This window comes from Podarcis erhardii (genome assembly GCF_964252035.2).
Source record: "Podarcis erhardii genome assembly, chromosome: 18".
Taxonomy (NCBI): Eukaryota; Metazoa; Chordata; class Lepidosauria; order Squamata; family Lacertidae; genus Podarcis; species Podarcis erhardii.
Genome location: NC_138516.1, coordinates 9995098 through 10013971, shown reverse-complemented (window position 1 = coordinate 10013971; position 18874 = coordinate 9995098). Strand labels below are relative to the sequence as shown.

General features: G+C 49.5%; 1 protein-coding gene across 3 annotated transcripts in view; it reads right to left on the bottom strand.

The window, feature by feature from the left end:
- The window catches only part of NFIC (nuclear factor I C), a 99378-nt gene that overhangs the window by 77402 nt on the left and 3102 nt on the right, over positions 1 to 18874 (bottom strand). For 2 of the 3 annotated variants that reach the window (XM_081846258.1, XM_081846261.1), the window contains exon 1: positions 14155 to 14225. The exons of the other annotated variant lie outside the window; for it this stretch is intronic. In XM_081846258.1, coding sequence (XP_081702384.1) covers positions 14155 to 14184 — 30 coding nt within the window. In that variant the 5' untranslated portion in view covers positions 14185 to 14225. Of the gene's footprint in view, positions 1 to 14154; positions 14226 to 18874 lie in introns of those variants that run through there. 3 annotated transcript variants of the gene reach the window in all.

The following is an 18874-nucleotide window of genomic DNA, read 5'->3' as shown; positions in this document are numbered from 1 at the left end:
AGCTTATACCAAGAACGAACTTAGTTGGCCTCTAAGGTGCTACTGGACAATTAAGCTCTGGTTTTCCCAGTAGTGATGTATGGAAGTGAGAGCTGGACCATCAAGAAGGCTGATGGCCGAAGAATGGATGCTTTTGAATTGTGGTGCTGGAGGAGACTCTTGAGAGTCCCATGGACTGCAAGAAGATCAAACCTCTCCATTCTGAAGGAAATCAGCCCTGAGTGCTCCCTGGAAGGACAGATCCTGAAGCTGAGGCTCCAAGACTTTGGCCACCTCAGGAGAAGAGAAGACTCCCTGGAAAAGACCCTGATGTTGGGAAAGATGGAGGGCGCAAGGAGAAGGGGACGACGGAGGACGAGATGGTGGGACAGTGTTCTCGAAGCTACCAGCATGAGTTTGACCAAACTGCGGGAGGCAGTGGAAGACAGGAGGGCCTGGCGTGCTCTGGTCCAGGGGGTCACGAAGAGGCTGACACCACTAAACGACTCACCAACAACAAGGTGCTACTGGACAATCTTTTTAATTTTTTTATTTTTTACCAACACGGCTCCCTACGTGAATAATAACTTTATTACCGGTATGTTTGGAGGGACGACAAATAGCTCAGTTAGTTAGAGGAAGGTGGTGATAAATGCCAAGGTTTCAGGTTCGATTGCCGTACAGAACAGCTGCAGAGCATATTCCTGCATTTTCGTAAATCGTTTTCGCGGATATCCCTGCGTATTCCAGGGGGTTGTACTAGATGATTGTCAGGGTCTCTTCCAGTTCTACGATGCCCTACCCACGCTCAACACCAAGAAAGAAACCCCAGGCGCAAGCAATTTCCCTCTTGAAAGCTGACTGTCTTCAGAAGGAAGGGGAAAGGGCAGGAATTGCGAGAAGGTGAAGGAGGGCGATTCGATAGCCAATAAATCTATTCGTGGCACAGAAACATCCCAGAAACTATGGATCCTTGACCCCGACACTGCTGCTGGTCCATAGATGCTGGCGGTGAGGTTGCCAACCAGCCAGTTCTTGCGGTGTTTATCGCCCACCTCACAACAGCCCTGAAAGGCGGGCTGCGCCGAGAGCGACGCCCCTGCAAGGAAAGCTAGAGGCATTTGAGACTTACGAGAAAGAGGCGAGCGAGTGGCGGCAGGATTTTGTTGTTTAGTCGTTTAGTCGTGTCCGCCTCTTTGTGCCCCCCTGGACCAGAGCATGCCAGGCCCTCCTGTCTTCCACTGCCTCCCGCACTTTGGTCAAACTCATGTTAGCAGCTTCGAGAACACTGTCCCACCATCTCGTCCTCTGTCGTCCCCTTCTCCTTGCGCCCTCCATCTTTCCCAACATCAGGGTCTTTGCCAGGGAGTCTTCTCTTCTCCTGAGGTGGCCAAAGTCTTGGAGCCTCAGCTTCAGGATCTGTCCTTCCAGGGAGCACTCAGGGCTGATTTCCTTCCGAATGGAGAGGTTGGATCTTCTTGCAGTCCATGGGACTCTCAAGAGTCTCCTCCAGCACCAGAATTCAAAAGCATCCGTTCTTTGGTGATCAGAGGCATTTGGGACTTACGAGAAAGAGGCGAGCGAGTGGCGGCAGGATAGATGTTTGTATAATCCTCTGTGGCACGGAAAAAAGAGGATAGAGGAAAAGCTTTTTCTCCCTCTGAGTGTCGGATGAGAGAAACGACTCCTTCATGCTGTCGGTCTATGGAACTCCCTCCCACCAGACGAGAAAGTTAAGGCTACAACGAGAAACCTTGTACAGTTGGTACATGACACCAGTGCAGTTAGGGAAAATGTACAAAACTAGTTCAAATATATGTCGGAAGTGTAAGGAAAAGGAGGGGACATTTTTTCATATGTGGTGGGATGGTAAGGTAATTTAAAAAATTTGGGAAATGATTTACAACGAATTGAAGAAAATGTTCCATTTAACATTTGTTAAAAAACCTGAAGCATTTTTATTAGGGATTGTAGGGAAAGATCGGCCAAAAAAGCTGAAAAACATCTTCATGTATGCAACAACGGCCGCGAGAGTTCTGGTAGCACAAGGATGGAAGACTGAAGAAACCCCAGCTAAAGAATCATGGCAAGAAAAATTGATGGATTATGCAGAACTGGCAAAGCTGACATACAAGCTACAGGACAAAGATAATTGTGACTTTAAAGTTGAATGGGAACCCTTTACAAAGTATTTGAAGACGCAACAATGCAAACTGGACTCCTTGGCTGGTTTGGAATAAACATTCACAAACTTTTTATTGATAATAATCAGCTAAATAGTTTGAAGGTCTATACAACAGCATTTTTAGAGAAATCAAAGACTGGAACTGAGGGAAGTCGGGGGTGGGTGGGTTCTGTGGGGGGGGGGAGGGGGGAGGGAAAATGGGGGAAATAAGGATGATATGTTTCTGGATAATATGTTTTATTTTAATTTTGAATAAAAGTTATTTTTTTAAAAAAAACAACGAGAAACCTTTTCTATCACATAAGCAACTTCATTGTTTTCTCACCTGCAAGAAGCTCTGTGTTTGATGGCAAGAAGTCTACTCTAAGCAAAGTTCAGAAGTCGGGCGCCGCTTATTCTGTACCCTAAAGGCAACTGTCTCGGTTACTGCAAATGGAGGCGCCGGGATTTGAACCTGCGACCTTCGATACAGGAGGCAGTTGCCCGACCACTGAGCTACAGCCCTTCCCCTGTTCCTAAAAGCTCCTCAACACTTTCCTTTGACGGACCTGCTCTGAATTATCCCTTTTTTCTGCTCAGTATTTCAGAAGAGTCACAACAGATTTCTTCATGGTTAAACTGCGGAACTCCCTCCCTCAGGAGAGAAGTAACGGCCACCGATTCTGAAAGCTTTAAAAGCAGATTAGAAAAGAGGAAGATAAGGCTATACTAGCCAGGATAACTGTGTTCCACCTGCACTGCTTCGTCCCAGTATACCTGAAGGAGCGTCTCCACCCCCATCGTTCAGCCCGGACACTGAGGTCCACCTCCGAGGGCCTTCTGGGGGTTCCCTCCCTGCGAGAAGTGAGGTTACTGGGAACCAGGCAGAGGGCCTTCTCGGTGGTGGCGCCTGCCCATCAGACGTCAATGAAATAAACAACTGACTTTTAGAAGACATCTGAAGGCAGCCCTGTTTAGGGAAGTTTTTAATGTTGGGTGTTTCATCGTGTTTTTAATATTCTGTTGGGAGCCGCCCAGAGTGGCTGGGGAAACCCAGCCAGGTGGGCGGGGTATAAATAATAAATTATTAGTCTTGTTAATTATTGTTATTATTAATCTTACTTTATCTGTAGTGGAAGGATCCTAGCCTAACAGAACAGCACATATTCTGCATGCAGGACATTCTGGCTTCAACCTCCAACGGCATCCTGGGAGAGATTCCTTGTCTGAAACCCAGGACAGCTGCTGCCAAACCGTGCAGACAGGACTGAACTTGATGGAACCGACAACCTAACAAAAGGAAGCTTCCGGGATTCCCGCTGACAAAACCACAGCAGAAAACCAGGTCTTAAGTTACAGGGGGGGACTAGATATCGGGGGAACGTCAGCAAGAGCCCTTCTGCAATTGCACAGTGAGATCTGCACAAAGGTAAAGGTAAAGGGACCCCTGACCATTAGGTCCAATCATGGCCGACTCTGGGGTTGCGGCACTCATCTCGCTTTATTGGCCGAGGGAGCCGGCGTACAGCTTCCGGGTCCTGTGGCCGGCAGGACTAAGCCGCTTCTGGCGAACCAGAGCAGCACACAGAAATGCTGTTTACCTTCCCACTGGAGCGGTACCTATTTATCTACTTGCACGTTGACGTGCTTTCGAACTGCTAGGTTGGCAGGAGCAGGGACCGAGCAACGGGAGCTCACCCCGTCATTGCGGGGATTCGAACCACCGACCTTCTGATCGGCAAGTCCTAGGCTCTGGGGTTTAACCCACAGCGCCACCCGCATCCCCTCTGTAATTTCCAAATTCTTTGCTCCCCTGCAGAGGGTCAGGCTGGATGACCTGGAGAGACCCCCTCTGGATTTTGAAGGTGCGTTTTCCCCCTGTTCCTTTTGAGCTGCCTCAGCCCTTTCCTCTCGCCGTCCCAATTTGTTTGGAGAGCGTCACATGCTGAAAGGAAAATAAAAAATAATTGCATCCTTGACTTGGCCCGGGAGTTACGGGGCGGGATTGAAAAGGAGAGGGAGGGAGTGTGCGCAGAAAGGGCAGAGATAAGATTGCACAACTTTTTTTCTTCCAGCCTCCCCCAGTCTAGTTGCTGAGCATTGTTCAAAGAAAACACTGGGCCCTTTCTTTGGAAATACCCTTCCTCCTTCTCTCTTCGCTCTCCCTCCCTCGCTCCTTCCCGCTTGGACTGCGTTCGTTCTGGCTTCCCCGTCTGCTGACCAGATGCCCTGGACACAACTTTCACTAGGAAAGGAAAGGAACGGGAGGGGTAGGATCTTCAAAGCAGCCTGCCCCGCTCTTGACCTTAAATACCCCTTACTAGGGAGGATGGAGGGGACGCGGGTGGCGCTGTGGGTTAAACCACAGAGCCTAGGACTTGCCGATCAGAAGGTCGGCGGTTCGAATCCCTGCAATGACGGGGTGAGCTCCCGTTGCTCGGTCCCTGCTCCTGCCAACCTAGCAGTTCGAAAGCACCTCAAAGTGCAAGTAGATCAAAAGGTACCACTCTGTCGGGAAGGTAAACGGCGTTTCCGTGCGCTGCTCTGGTTCGCCAGAAGCGGCTTAGTCCTGCTGGCCACATGACCCGGAAGTTGTACTCCGGCTCCCTCGGCCAATAAAGCGAGATGAGTGCCGCAACCCCAGAGTCGGCCACGACTAGACCTGATGGTTCAGGGGTTCCCTCTACCTTTAGGGAGGATGGAGAGGGGAAACAGAGCAAAATTGGCCAAAGCGAGGGGGGAAAAGAGGAAACGAATATTCACATCCGTTTCCTGTTGTTCAATGAACTCTGGTTATGTTGTTGTTGAGTTGTTTAGTCGTGTCCGCCTCTTCGTGACCCCCTGGACCAGAGCACGCCAGGCCCTCCTGTCTTCCACTGCCTCCCACAGTTTGGTCCAACTCATGCTGGTAACTTCCTATGCAATATTTTTCTTTACAGCATTGGACTTTTCTTTCGCTTCCAGGCATATCCGCAACTGAGTGACCTTTCAGCTTTGGCCCAGCCGCTTCATCAGCTCTGAATCTACTTGAACTTGTCCTCCGCTCTTCCTCATTAGCATGTTGGTTGCCTTCCGACCTGAGGGGCTCATCTTCCAGCGTCATAACTTTTATATGCCTGTTGTCTTTGTCCATGGAGTTTTCTTGGCAGGGATACTGGAGTGGCTTGCCGGTTCCTGCTCCAGGTGGATCACGTTTGGTCAAAACTCTCCACTATGACCTGTCCATCTTGGGTGGCCCTGCAGGCATGGCTCATAGCTTCTCTGAGTTATTCAAGCCCCTTCGCCACGGCAAGGCAGTGATCCATGAAAGGGGAACTCTGGTTATAGTGGGCACCAGACTAGCTACAGCCCCCATCCTTATAATATTTTACTTTATGTCCTCACGGTTAGCTGTGTTTGTGTGTGTGTGTTGTTGTTGTTGTTTTTTGTCTTATGTGACCCACGAGATAAGCTCGGTTTTAGGAATGTTCCATGATAAACGGTTATACTCTACCAAGGAGATCTGCATTTTTTGTTGTTGTTGTTTTTGTTTACAGTAGGCCTGTCCAACCGCCCCTCCCTCCCAAAAAAACCCCTCAAAAACTCTGGTCAATCCAGAAGATCATTGTCAGTTTATCTATAGTGGGAGTAGATCGCAAACTCTTGGAAGTTGGACACCCCTGGTTTAAAGCAAAGGGGACTCATTGAGCTTAAAATGTGAACTTGAGCTTAAAATGTGAACTTGAGCTTAAAATGTGAACTGGAATATTTGGGTAATATTATATGTTATGTATGCCTGTTGTCTTTGTCCATGGAGTTTTCTTGGCAGGGATACTGGAGTGGCTTGCCGGTTCCTGCTCCAGGGGGATCACGTTTGGTCAAAACTCTCCACTATGACCTGTCCATCTTGGGTATAGCTCATGTATGGAAGTGAGAGCTGGACCATCAAGAAGGCTGATCGCCGAAGAATGGATGCTTTTGAATTCTGGTGCTGGAGGAGACTCTTGAGAGTCTCATGGACTGCAAGAAGATCAAACCTCTCCATTCGGAAGGAAATCAGCCCTGAGTGCTCACTGGAAGGACAGATCCTGAAGCTGAGGCTCCAAGACTTTGGCCACCTCAGGAGAAGAGAAGACTCCCTGGAAAAGGGGATGACAGAGGACGAGATGGTGGGACAGTGTTCTCGAAGCTACCAGCATGAGTCTGACCAAACTGCGGGAGGCAATGGAAGACAGGAGTGCCTGGCGTGCTCTGGTCCAGGGGGTCACGAAGAGTCGGACACGACTAAACGACTAAACAACAACAAAATTTTCAGGGGAGAAACATTGGAGGGGATGGAATAGGATGTCCCTATTTTCACAGGAGAAACGTTGGAGGGGATGGAATAGGACGTCCCTATTTTCACAGGAGAAACGTTGGAGGGGATACGTGTCTCTGGGTTGTTGTTCTCCCCTGTGAGTAAACAAGCAAACGAACACAACCCGGAGACCAGAAGGTCAGGGAACCCAGGAGGAAGAAATGCAAAATCATGACCCAGGTTTCTAAAAGCGGCATGAAGGGAGGAGGTGGCTGAGCCCAGGGAAAGTCCCAAGGTGCTGAGAGACAGCTGGGGAGAGAGAGACTTTGCCATCAAGGGCCTGGACTCAAATCAAGCAGGTCAGTGCGTCGTCCTGGCTAGGAGTGGCACCGAGTGTGCCAGAGCTATTTTTGGGTCTGGATGCTGTGGCTTTGCCAGCTAGGCAGACGTTCCCGAAGGCAAGAAGACGTCCCCGTCCCAAGAAATCTCTCTGTGCAAACTCCTTGCCAAGGGTTTAAAATCGCTCAGTTGGAAGTTGTGTCTTGGGGGGCGGGGATGGAAAGAGAGAAAGGGGCAAAATAATAATAAAAATAATTGTTTATTTATACCCCACCCATTTGGCCGGGTTTCCCCAGCCACTCTGGGCGGCTCCCAATAGATTAAAAACAAAATAAAGCACCAAACATTTAAAACCAATACAGGGCTGCCTTCAGATGTCTTCTAAAAGTCAGATAGTTGTTTATTTCCTTGACATCTGATGGGAGGGTGCCACCACCGAGAAGGCCCTACGCCTGGTTCCCTGTAACCTTGCTTCTCGCAGGGAGGGAACCCCCAGAAGGCCCTCGGGAGATGGACCCTGGTATCCGGGCTGGAGATGCTCCTTCAGGGATACTTGTGACCTGGCTACCCTGAATTCACGGAGTTGGGTATTATTGGGTGGCTGCGGGGAGGGGGGCGGCACTCTGGGTATGCTCAGAGGTGAGGGGATTCCTTAAATTGCCTCCAAATTGAGTCAATCTGTGTTTGTTTGTTTGTTTGTGTCTGTGTGTGTGTGTGTGTGTCTGCGTACAGCCAAAAATGCAAGTACTTCTAAAAAATTCAGCTGTTAAGATAAACACTGTCTTAGAAGACAGTTTCCCTAGTAAAATGGGAAGGGGGGCTCATTTTAAAAGCAGCATTCATTTTCCTTTGAGAGACATAGCCAATGCACTCTGTACACACTCAGAGGCCCTCTCTCCCTCTTCCTGCATGAAACACAGAGAAATCGGCTCGGAAAATCACCTGAACCTCACCTGAACTTCCAATGGGCTTCGGAAGAGGTGCCCTCATTCATGGAATATTTTCATTTTTTACTATTTAATTACATGAATACCATCATCATCATTTTATTTATATCCTGCTTTCCCCCTCCACGTCCCAGATCAGGACTCAGGGAGGTTAAAACAGCCACAGATAAAAATGCAGAAATGCTACAAACCTATAAAAGGCCGTCATTCATTAAACCCTAATAAAATTAAAACAGTATCTATTAAAATGCATGTAATAGAAGCATGGGAACACTATTGAAAGACCTTTCCTTTCAAAACGGCACCTGTTGGAATAGGAAGGCCTTCGCTTGCCGGAGGGAGGAAAGCCAGGAGGGAGCTGGCCTGGTTTCTCTCGGCAGCGAGTTCCAAAGTTGTTTCGGAGGAGCCACCACAGAGAAGGCCCTGTCTTGCACCCCCAACCAAGCGAGCCTGTGAGGTTGGCAGGACCGAGAGAAGGGAACCCCCAAACATCTCAGTGCCAGGGCAGGTTCATACGGGAGGATACAGTTTTTTGTATAGTCTGGGCTTAAGCCGTATAGGTCTTTAAAGGTCAGAACTACTGCAATATGCTCTATGTGGGGCTACCTTGGAAGGTGACCCAGAAACTGCAACTAATCCAGAATGCGGCAGCCAGACTGGGGACTGGGAGTGGAGACCATATAACACCGGTCCTGAAAGACCTACATTGGCTCCCAGGACATTTCCAAGCACAATTCAAAGTGTTGGTGCTGACCTTGAAAGCTCTAAATAGCCCAGTAGACCTGAATGAGTGTCTCCACCCCAGACACCTGGGTCCATCTCCCGAGGGCCTTCTGGCGGTTCCCTCCCTGCAAGAAGCAAGGTTGCAGGGAACCAGGCAGAGGGCCTTCTCAGTGGTGGCACCCTCTCTTCAGATGTCAAGGAAACAAACAACTATCTGACTTTTAGAAGGCATCTGAAGGCAGCCCTGTTTAGAGAAGCTTTTTAATGACTGACGTTGTATCGTTTTTTTAATATTCTGTAGGGAGCTACCCAGAGTGGCTGGGGAAACCCAGCCAGATGTGCAGGGTATAAATAATAAATTATTATTATATTATAAACTATTATTATTCCAAACAGAGGCATCTCTCCAATGATATCTGCAGATATATACGCTTCCCCTACCCTTGATGAGAGAAGAGGCGTTCCCCATCCCAGATCTAAAAAGAGGAGCTACCCCTCATTTTAAAAAATGCCTATTCTAAAATACAGTTGTACCTCGGGTTAAGAACTTAATTCGTTCCGGAGGTCCGTTCTTAACCTGAAACTGTTCTTAACCTGAAGCAAGATTTTAGCTAATGGGGTCTCCTGCTGCTGCCGTGCAATTTCTGTTCTCATCCTGAAGCAAGGTTCTTAACCTGAGGTACTATTTCTGGGTTAGCGGAGTCTGTAACCTGAAGCATCTGTAACCCAAGGTACCACTGTAGAGGCGTTCCTGCATCTCTCACACTGCGGTAGGGAAAAGCTACTTCTTATACCTGTATCAAGAGGTCGTAAAAATTGCAAAGCTGGAAGGGACCCTGCGGTCATCTATTCCAACCCCCTGCAATGCAGGAATCTTTCACCCAGCGTGGGGCTTGAACCCACGACCCCTGGCCTATCTTCCTTCAGTATTATCAGCAGTTTAGGGTTTCAGACAGGAGCATCTCCCAGCATCCATGGGGGACTCTTCGTGACCCCTGGACCAGGCCCTCCTGTCTTCCACTGCCTCCCGCAGTTTGGTCAGACTCATGCTGGTAGCTTCGAGGACACTGTTCCCCCCCCCAATCTCGTCCTCCGTCGTCCCCTTCTCCTTGTGCCCTCCATCTTTCCCAGCATCAGGGTCTTTTCCAGGGAGTCTTCTCTTCTCCTGAGGTGGCCAAAGTCTTGGAGCCTCAGCTTCAGGATCTGTCCTTCCAGTGAGCACTCAGGGCTGATTTCCTTCCGAATGGAGAGGTTTGATCTTCTTGCAGTCCATGGGACTCTCAAGAGTCTCCTCCAGCACCAGAATTCAGAAGCATCCATTCTTCGGCCATCAGCCTTCTTGATGGTCCAGCTCTCATTTCCATACATCACTACAGTGGTACCTCGGGTTACATACGCTTCAGGTTACATATGCTTCAGGTTACAGACTCCGCCAACCCAAAATATTACCTCCGGTTAAGAACTTTGCTTCAGGATGAGAACAGAAATCACGTGGCAGCAGCGGGAAGCCCCATTAGCTAAAGTGGTGCTTCAGGTTAAGAACAGTTTCAGGTTAAGAACGGACCTCCGGAACGAATTAAGTACTTAACCCGAGGTACCACTGTACTGGGAAATTGAATAGCTGTCAACTTTTCCCTTTTATTGCAAGGAATCCTATTCGGAATAAATAAATTTCCCTTAAAAAAAGGGGAACGTTGACAGCTATGGTCAACTTTGGGGGGAGCTGGCCCCCTCAAATATTTTATTGGCGGGGGGCCCTCGGGCCCTAGTGATTGGCTCCTGGGCTCCAAAACCACAGACCATGGCCCCCCCGCAGCTGAAACCGAGAGCGATCCACAGCGCATCTCCGCATTTCAAACTTGCAAAACGTAAATATTCCCCCGTTGCAAATATGGCCCCCACATCATTCCATAAATATGGGACTTTAAGGCGGTTACATTCATTTAAAAAAAAAGTGTTGTGCTTGGTTCGCTGTTTCCTAACCATCTGATAACAGTGAGCTGGTTTTTGCCTGGATTAAAAATAAGAAGTGCCAATCTAGAGCAGAGACTCATGCAGATATGCAACGGGTACCCTCTTCTGCACAGGGCAGCCTACTCTGCCCCTGTTATCCGTCATGATGGACTGTACCAGTAAAGGTAAAGGGACCCCTGGCCATTAGGTCCAGTCATGGCTGACTCTGGGGTTGCGGCGCTCATCTCGCTTTACTGGCCGAGGGAGCCGGCGTACAGCTTCCGGGTCATGTGGCCAGCAGGACTAAGCCGCTTCTGGCGAGCCAGAGCAGCGCACGGAAACGCCGTTTACCTTCCCGCCGGAGTGGTACCTATTGATCTACTTGCCCTTTGACGTGCTTTCGAACTGCTAGGTTGGCAGGAGCAGGGACTGAGCAACGGGAGCTCCCCCCATCATTGCGGGGATTCGAACCGCCGACCTTCCGATCGGCAAGTCCTAGGCTCTGTGGTTTAACCCACAGCGCCACCTGTGTCCCATGTACCAAACCATATCTGGTGCAAAATTACCCGTCCCACTCCCCCGGTGAGAGCAGTACATCGTACAGGGTTGCGGCGGGCAGCTTCCTACACGGATAGGTGTTTTGAACGAACAAAACCCTTAAACAAACCCAACTCTGAACGAACCTCACTTTGTTGAAGCATGACTGCAACTGTATCACAGAGCAAGGTTTTGAAACTACTGGCTGATATTTTACACAGGCTCACATGTGTTTGATCCAAGGTGAAGATTTAAGTCAAGATTTTTCACTTTTTTTATTCTGAAACTCGGAAAGCCAGGAATTTTATTCGATCTCAGGGACAGGACTTTGAACACCAGGCTGTTTTTTTAAAAAACCAGCAAAAAGGATTTACAAGCAATGGGCAAGATTTAAGTCTCAAAGCTTTCAAAAACAGGTTGTTGTTTTTTTTAAAAAAAGAGGGAGTCCAGAATTCTGATAATGGAATATTGAAACTGGGGCAAATTTTGAGTTGGCTGGGCCACATCTTTGCACATCTACTGTCAAAAGCTCAGGCCAACTTGTATCAACACAGGCCTTGTCTGTTCTAAACGCCTCTCTATGTTTTTTGGGTGGCCTAATTCAAATTCTCCCCGCTGAAGGAAAAATCCTTGAGTTTGCTATCAGTTTGTTCCCCCCTCCCCCCCCCCACACACAACAAATGCACTTAGAAATAAAATAAAATCCATGCCCTTGATAGAAAAGGATGTCAAGGTTCTTGCAAGACGCCGCTTTGTTTAGGAGTTACTTATCAGAAGAATCACCCTTAGTTTGCAGCAAGGAAGTCGTTACATGAGAGGCCGGGTGTTCAATAATTAAAATAAAATATCAAGAATCGATCAGGGAAGGAGGGAGGGAGGAGAGGCTGCCCCGCTGGAGGGGACGCGAAAGCAAAAGTCGGAAGGAGCCCGCAATAATATCAGGCCCCGGGCACAATAAGGTAATGCTTCACCGCTAAGGAAAACTCGCATGTGAGGAAAAGACTTTATAGCTGGCCACGTCAAAAGGAGGGCGAACACTGTATCCTTTCCAAAGGGAGACCTGCAACCCACAGTGGATTTTGACACACACAGGGAGAAAACAAACAGCCGAGGAAAAACACACAACATCCCGTGACTGGCAACACAAGGAGGGCACCACAGGAAGACAGGTTTGTGGGGACACTGAAATGTGTTCACAACTAAGCAAAGGGACCCCCCCCCCCAAAAAAATTAACAGCAATGTAAAAAACTGTGCTTGCTCTGATGACGCCTGGAAAACCCGACCAGCGACTTTTCCCATGAAATATACAGCATGGCATGTGAATATTTCATGCCTGGTGCTGCAACAGTGTCGTTGCAGATCGGTGGCGCACACATCGATGCCACAGGCACGTGGGGGGTAGGCACAGGAAGGAAGCTACACACACACAAACAAACAAACAAACACACACACACCCCTCGCTCGCAATCAGCTGTCTCACACACGCTTGCACGCTTTCACGAAGCGCAGCCTTTGCACGAGGGCCCCGCATGGACACTATTGTCTGGGCGACATGTGCGCCGGACCGCTGTGCTCTTGCACGCCGCCTCTCTCTCGTCTGGCACACACAAGCGTTCTCACTTCCATGTGCCCAGGTTCCTGGGCACATCCTTCCATGCAGGGAGGAATGTGGGGCCTGTGGCACCAGCGCATGGCGCATTTTTTGCACAGTCGCTCGCCTGAGCTCTTGCATGCCGCCTCGTCTGGCACACACGACCGTTCTCACTTCCATGTGCCCAGGTTCCTGGGCACATCCTTCCATGCAGGGAGGAATGTGGGGCCTGTGGCACCAGCGCACGGCGCATTTTTTGCACAGTCGCTCGCCTGAGCTCTTGCATGCCGCCTCGTCTGGCACACACGAGCGTTCTCACTTCCATGTGCCCAGGTTCCTGGGCACATCCTTCCATGCAGGGAGGAATGTGGGGCCTGTGGCACCAGCGCACGGCGCATTTTTTGCACAGTCGCTCGCCTGAGCTCTTGCATGCCGCCTCATCTGGCACACATGAGCGTTCTCACTTCCATGTGCGCAGGTTCCTGGGCACATCCTTCCATGCAGGGAGGAATGTGGGGCCTGTGGCACCAGCGCATGGCGCATTTTTTGCACAGTCGCTCGCCTGAGCTCTTGCATGCCGCCTCGTCTGGCACACACAAGCGTTCTCACTTCCATGTGCGCAGGTTCACATCCTTCCATGCAGGGGGGGGGGCCTATGGCAGCAGTGCACGGCGCATATGCACACTCGCTCCGGCGCACTGGGGTGGATTTTGAGACCTCTGGGGCACTCAAAGGCTCACCAATACTTACAAACCCACGGCTCGCACACTGAATTAACCCCTACACACGCTGGCATGGAATAGCCTTGCAAACTCCGGCACACTGGGACTCATGCGCTCGGCATTCTTGCAAAAATGCGCTCTCTCAGACACACACACACAGCCCTCTCTCTTTGCCAACTTATCAGAACTTGGTGCACGGTGGGGGAAACAGTTGATATTAAGCCTTTCCTCTCCCCCACCGAGAAACCCTAGCCACCCACTCTATCACCCCCCCCCCCAGTGTGGAACGAGAGGTCATCAAACCACCAGACCATGCTGCCTAAGGAGTGCAGATTAGGGGGTGTCCTGCTCCCCACATCTCATACTGATCCAGACTCGTGCATTGCTAAAAGCCAGCAGTTCGGCTCAAAACACAACAAGAGGAGGGAAGAATGGTGGGGTTTTTTCCCGGGGGGTGGGGGGAGAGGAGATAGTTTAGGAGGGAAGGATGCAAATAGAAACTTATTGCAATCGACCTGCAAAGTGGGGAGGGGGGGGGTTGACAGAAATCGGGCGCCTTTTAGGAAGCTCAACTGACTCAGAGGCGGACGAATGCAAAGCCCGCTTTCTCTCTCTCTCCAACAACGCCCCCCCTCCCCGCGCGCGCGCGCCGCAAGCCCGCAGCCCCGCCACGCATTTTCTGCAATGGACAAAACTCTTTACTTCGGGGGGGGGGTTTGGGGTGGAGAGAAAGGATTTTGACGGTGGGTGAGAGAAAGAAAATAAGGCACCGAGGTGCGAAGAGGAAACAGATTTCAATTCCCCCCCCAAAAAAATGATACAAATTAGCAATGCAAAAAGGAAGGAAGGAAGGAAGGAAGGAGAGGGGGTGGAAAGGAGATCTCTGATAAAAGGGGGGGGGGAGGAAAGAGGCCTTAATTACCTGGGCGAGGCAGAGAGGTGAAGAATACATCTCCAAGCTGTCGCGGAGTAAACCGTTGAGGTGGGTGTTGGTTTTTTTTTGTTTTTGTTTTTGTTTTTTTTTAGGCGGGGGGGGGGGAGAGGAGAGAGGTTTGAGAAAGCAGCTCCAAGCGTAAAAGTTACTGAGTCATTTCGGAGGCTGGAACAATTTTCCCCTCTCACACTCTCCCTCTCTCCCAACATACACTCTCACTCTCTCTTTCCCGGCGATGGATCGGTGCGGGGGGAGGGGAGGAGACGGCGAGGGGGAGGGTGTCCGAGGGGAGGGGGTGGGACCAGGGAGAGCGTGGGGGGGGGGAGAGAGAGGAAAGCACGCCTAGCCCTCCGAAAGAGAAGCATTATATATATCCAACTTTTTAAAAAATAAATAAATTAGAAGGGGTGGCTGCAATCGTATCCAACCCTACGCGTAGCGCGCACAGGGCGCGTGCATGCAATGCGCTTTGGTGAAAAGTTAACGCGTCGCTTTTCGAGAAAAGGTGGAAATCTGGGATGTTAATTCATAGCGATAATAATAGGTAGGTAGGTGGGTAGGTAAGTAGGGGATCACAGCTGCCGCCACGAAAACACCCGAAGGCTGCGATCCCGCACCCACGTTTTAGCTAGGAGCAAAGGTCGGGTCGAACTCGGGGGGGGGGGGGCTTCCTCCTCCTCGCGAGGAGATGTGCCCAAAGATCGCGCCTTTACGCAGGCGATTTAAAAAATATATATAATGCAATGAGATCGTATGCGACTCCCTCAACGTCTCCGGGAAAAGAGGAAAGGTCCACAATTTTTATTATTATTATTATTTATGGGCTTTAAAAGGGGAGTAGGTTCACAACCAGGGAGGGGGCTAAAAATAATATGATTTTTTTAAAAATAAATAAATAATAATAATCCATAAATGCTGTACTAACATCCTAGGGAAGGGAAGAACGGTGGGGAAGAGATGGAGCTTCCCCCCCCCCCCATAAAAACCACTTTAAAGAAAAGAAAAAGCTGAGATGCAGACTTGGGAATTTTTATAAGGTGTGAAGCAGGCCTGAGATGATGATGATGATGATGATGATGATGATGATGATAATAATAATAATAATAATAATAATAATAATAATAATAATAATAATAATAATTCAGCCAAATGTCCGTTTCGGGGCGGTGGAGAAAACTCCCATATTATCCCTCTGGGAGGGGATTTGAAATAAAAGAGCAAACTTTGGAGTGAGAGAAAGGTGTTTGCTTTTTTTAAATCATCTGGATTTGCATAGATCCTTACAGCTAAACTCCCCAAAAGTAAATTCAGCTGTTTCTCCGAGTGTTTGGGGTTGTTGTTGTTTTTTGGAGAGTTTAGAAATCAGAATCAAGTCCTCCGAGAAAGGGGTGCGTGAGGCGTGCGCGGCGCTATTCCAACTGAGAGAAGATGACCTCCCCATTCCCCTGAGAGGCTCTACTTCCGAGTAGAACTTGGCTGGACTCAGCAGTCCTTAGATCTTGGGTGAGAATCGCCGGAACAGGGGAACGACGCGCTGCAGGAATCGCGTCTCCAAGGCTTTCAGCTCAGGAAACTACCCACTCGCGCGCACCTTTCGCGAGGAAATGGGATTCTCGAGAGGACTAAACTAAGCCTCTTCCTATTCTGGAGCACTCTCGCCCTCCCTCTCGCCTTTTAAAAAATCCCATTATTGCCACCGACCTTCCGCACGCACTTTGCGAAGCGAAACACGCACGCGTACCCAAAGTTTCCTAAGTCAGGACTGAGCGACGCACAATTGCCTTTCCTCCTGAAAGGGCGCTTGTATATAGACACCTATCATCTGAAGAGGAGGGAATTCCAAACTTAAAGTAGTTTTTCTTTCCTCCTACGCCCCCAGCCCAGTTTTTAGCTCTCGGCAAAGAAGTCACAACTCTCTCCTAACTTCTATTCCCTTCTGCCCCCGCGCCAGCGTCAACAAAAATCATATTTGGGTAAGCTAATGTAACAGCAGGCTGTTGATTCTGGTAACAGTAACAATAAAACCAGGATGTTTCTCAACATAAGCCTGGGCATGTTTGCGCCGAAGTCTCGCCGGCCTTACTTCCAGGTAAGGAAGATAGATGTGCGCAGGATCGCGGCCTTTCAGGCCAACTGCTCAGAAGGGCATTCAGTTCAACGGGGCCTTCAGCTGCATGTATGCTTAAGAGTAAGCCCCCCCCATTGAATTCAATGGGGCTTTACTTCCGAGTAGGCACCCACAGAATTGCCTTGTTGATGGATTTTGGGAGCAGGGGGGCGGGCCGTGTAATTAGGGGCTGTGGGGTGGGAGGCGGCGTCGATGGGTTTTGGAGATCTGTCCAGACCCCACCCCGAATAAAAAGTGAAATGATTCGCTCCCTGGAAAACCACTTTTAGTAGATGCTGCAAAGCGGCCGAGCAAGCAAGCAAGTCGAACGACAAAGGGAGACACCCCCCTACAAAAAAACAAACAAACAAGGAGACCCCCCCCCCATTCTTTGGGAACGGGAGTTCTTTCAGGGCTCTGTCTGCAAAGGGTCGTGAAGATCACAAAGAGAGATTTCTCAGAGACCGGCTAGGAATGATCACCACAGCACAAGATCTAACCCTCTGGGTGCCAACGAGCACCCACAAAATTCCCCATTAAGGGCACCCACAAATTTCGGTGCCAGGGCCATGCACGCTGCAGGGCACCCGTGGTCGCAGGGCGAAGGTGGTACTCATTCTATGTGTGTGTGTGTCCCAAACCAACACACACACAACACAACACAACACACACACCAGGGCGCAATCCCAGAAAGAGGCGCGATTGACTTAATCCCGCATCTCCAATCTCCTGCATTTCCCTTCGCCAATTGCAGATTTCACAAGACCTGTGTTTCCTTGGCCAACTTGACCTCCTTATTTGCAAAGGGGAGGGGTGTCAAAAAACAAAACAAAACAAAACCACCTCAAAAAACCCCGGGGGAGAGGTGGATAGAGGTTGATATTTCCTTCCCCCATTCCCCGAAAAGAGAAAACGCGGCCCAGCTCCTTTCTGCCAGGCGTTTAGAGAAGAAAAATCAACTCGGCTCCCAAACTTTCCCCGAACCACAAAACTCTTGTTCCAGACACGGCCGGCAGTTGGAAGCAGAATAAAATAAAAAGAAGGGCGAAAGGGGAAGGGTTTTTATTTTACTTTTTAAAAAAGGGGTGTGAGTTTCTGTAGAAATGGAACCATAACCCGGCTCTCTGTTACGCATGAAAAAGGCGCATGATTTCTGACTTGAGGTCGGCTTCTTAAGTAAGGTTTGGAAACTCCCCAAAGCGTGGCGAGTTCGCTGCCTCTCCTGGGAAGTTAAGGATCCGCCTGGAGGTAATAATAGCGGCCCTGTTTACTTCTGAAACCGGCGCAAAATAAGGAGGAGGATGAATAGGAAGCGTAAAATGAGGTCACAATGAGGGCTAGCGGCTTGCTGGAGCAGGGGGAAACTTTCTAATGCCGCAATTGAATAGCTGCGCGGAAGAAACGCGTGCGCGTAAAAAAATAATTCCTGGTTAATTTAAAGTTCTCTCTCTCATTATGAAAAGGGACATATAGCCCTGAAATATCAAGTTGTTGTTTTTTGATCCGCAGGGCTGGACTTTCGACTCTGTTTACAGGACTGCCATATATGAGAGAATGATTTATACAGTAGCCTTTCATTAAGAATTTAGCCATAATTCTGCGGTCGGGGGAAGGTAAGGGGAAGAGGGAAACTCGGAAATCACTGTCTCCGGCCGCCGCAAGGCCTCTGGCTCCGCCAAACTGCCAGTCTTTGAGGTGCCTCTCCCCCGTTTGCTGCAACTGACAGACAGGGCTATCCCTGTGGAACTAGATTTCTATCTGCAGGGATTTATTATATTTTATGTTATTTTATTTTGGGGCATGGGTGATCTTCAGCCGTGTATGAGGAGCCCCGCTTTCCAGTCTTGTAGAGGTAGGGCCCCCAACCAGAGACCTATCACCTCATGGGCCATTTACTGAGATGCAGACTTGCATTCAGACAACCACTGTTCACGTGAACTATCAAACATGCCGATATTTCGATATATCTATTAATTGATGTGGGTGGTTTGTCTGGAATGTTTGAGTGGTGTGTTTGCTTTGGAAGGAGAGGGCTGTGATTCATACGTTCATTCCAACATTTTTCTAACATCCTCCCGCTATAAGCTCCTACAATTATTATTGCTCCACATTGCAAACGACGAAGTATTTTATTTTTTTGGCCTCGGCTGGCGTTTAGCCCCCACTCCAAAAGCCAAATCTATATCACTAATGGGAGCCTCAATCCTTCTTCTTCTCCCCCTCCTGTTTCATTTCTCTCCTACTCCCGATTTTTTTTGGGGGGGGGGGAGGGTGTTCCACGCAATCCGGATTTTTAAAAGTTTGGGAGATGACACGCGAGTTTCACCGCTTAGCCAAGCCACGGCGCGCGGGGATTATTATTATTATTATTCGGCTGTCGAGAACAGCCACGTAAAATTCCAGATTTCCTTCAAAGTCAAAGAATTTGGGATGAGTTTTTTTGGGGGGGGGGAAATGAGGTGCGATTCGAAGAGGCGGCGACGGGAGGAAAGTATTCGGACCAACTGCGACACTTTCCCCCTTCGCAAACTTCACGGCGCTCCCCCCCCCCCCGCAGCCGCCCCGATCCTAAGCGTGTCTGCTCAGAAGCAAGCCCCATTC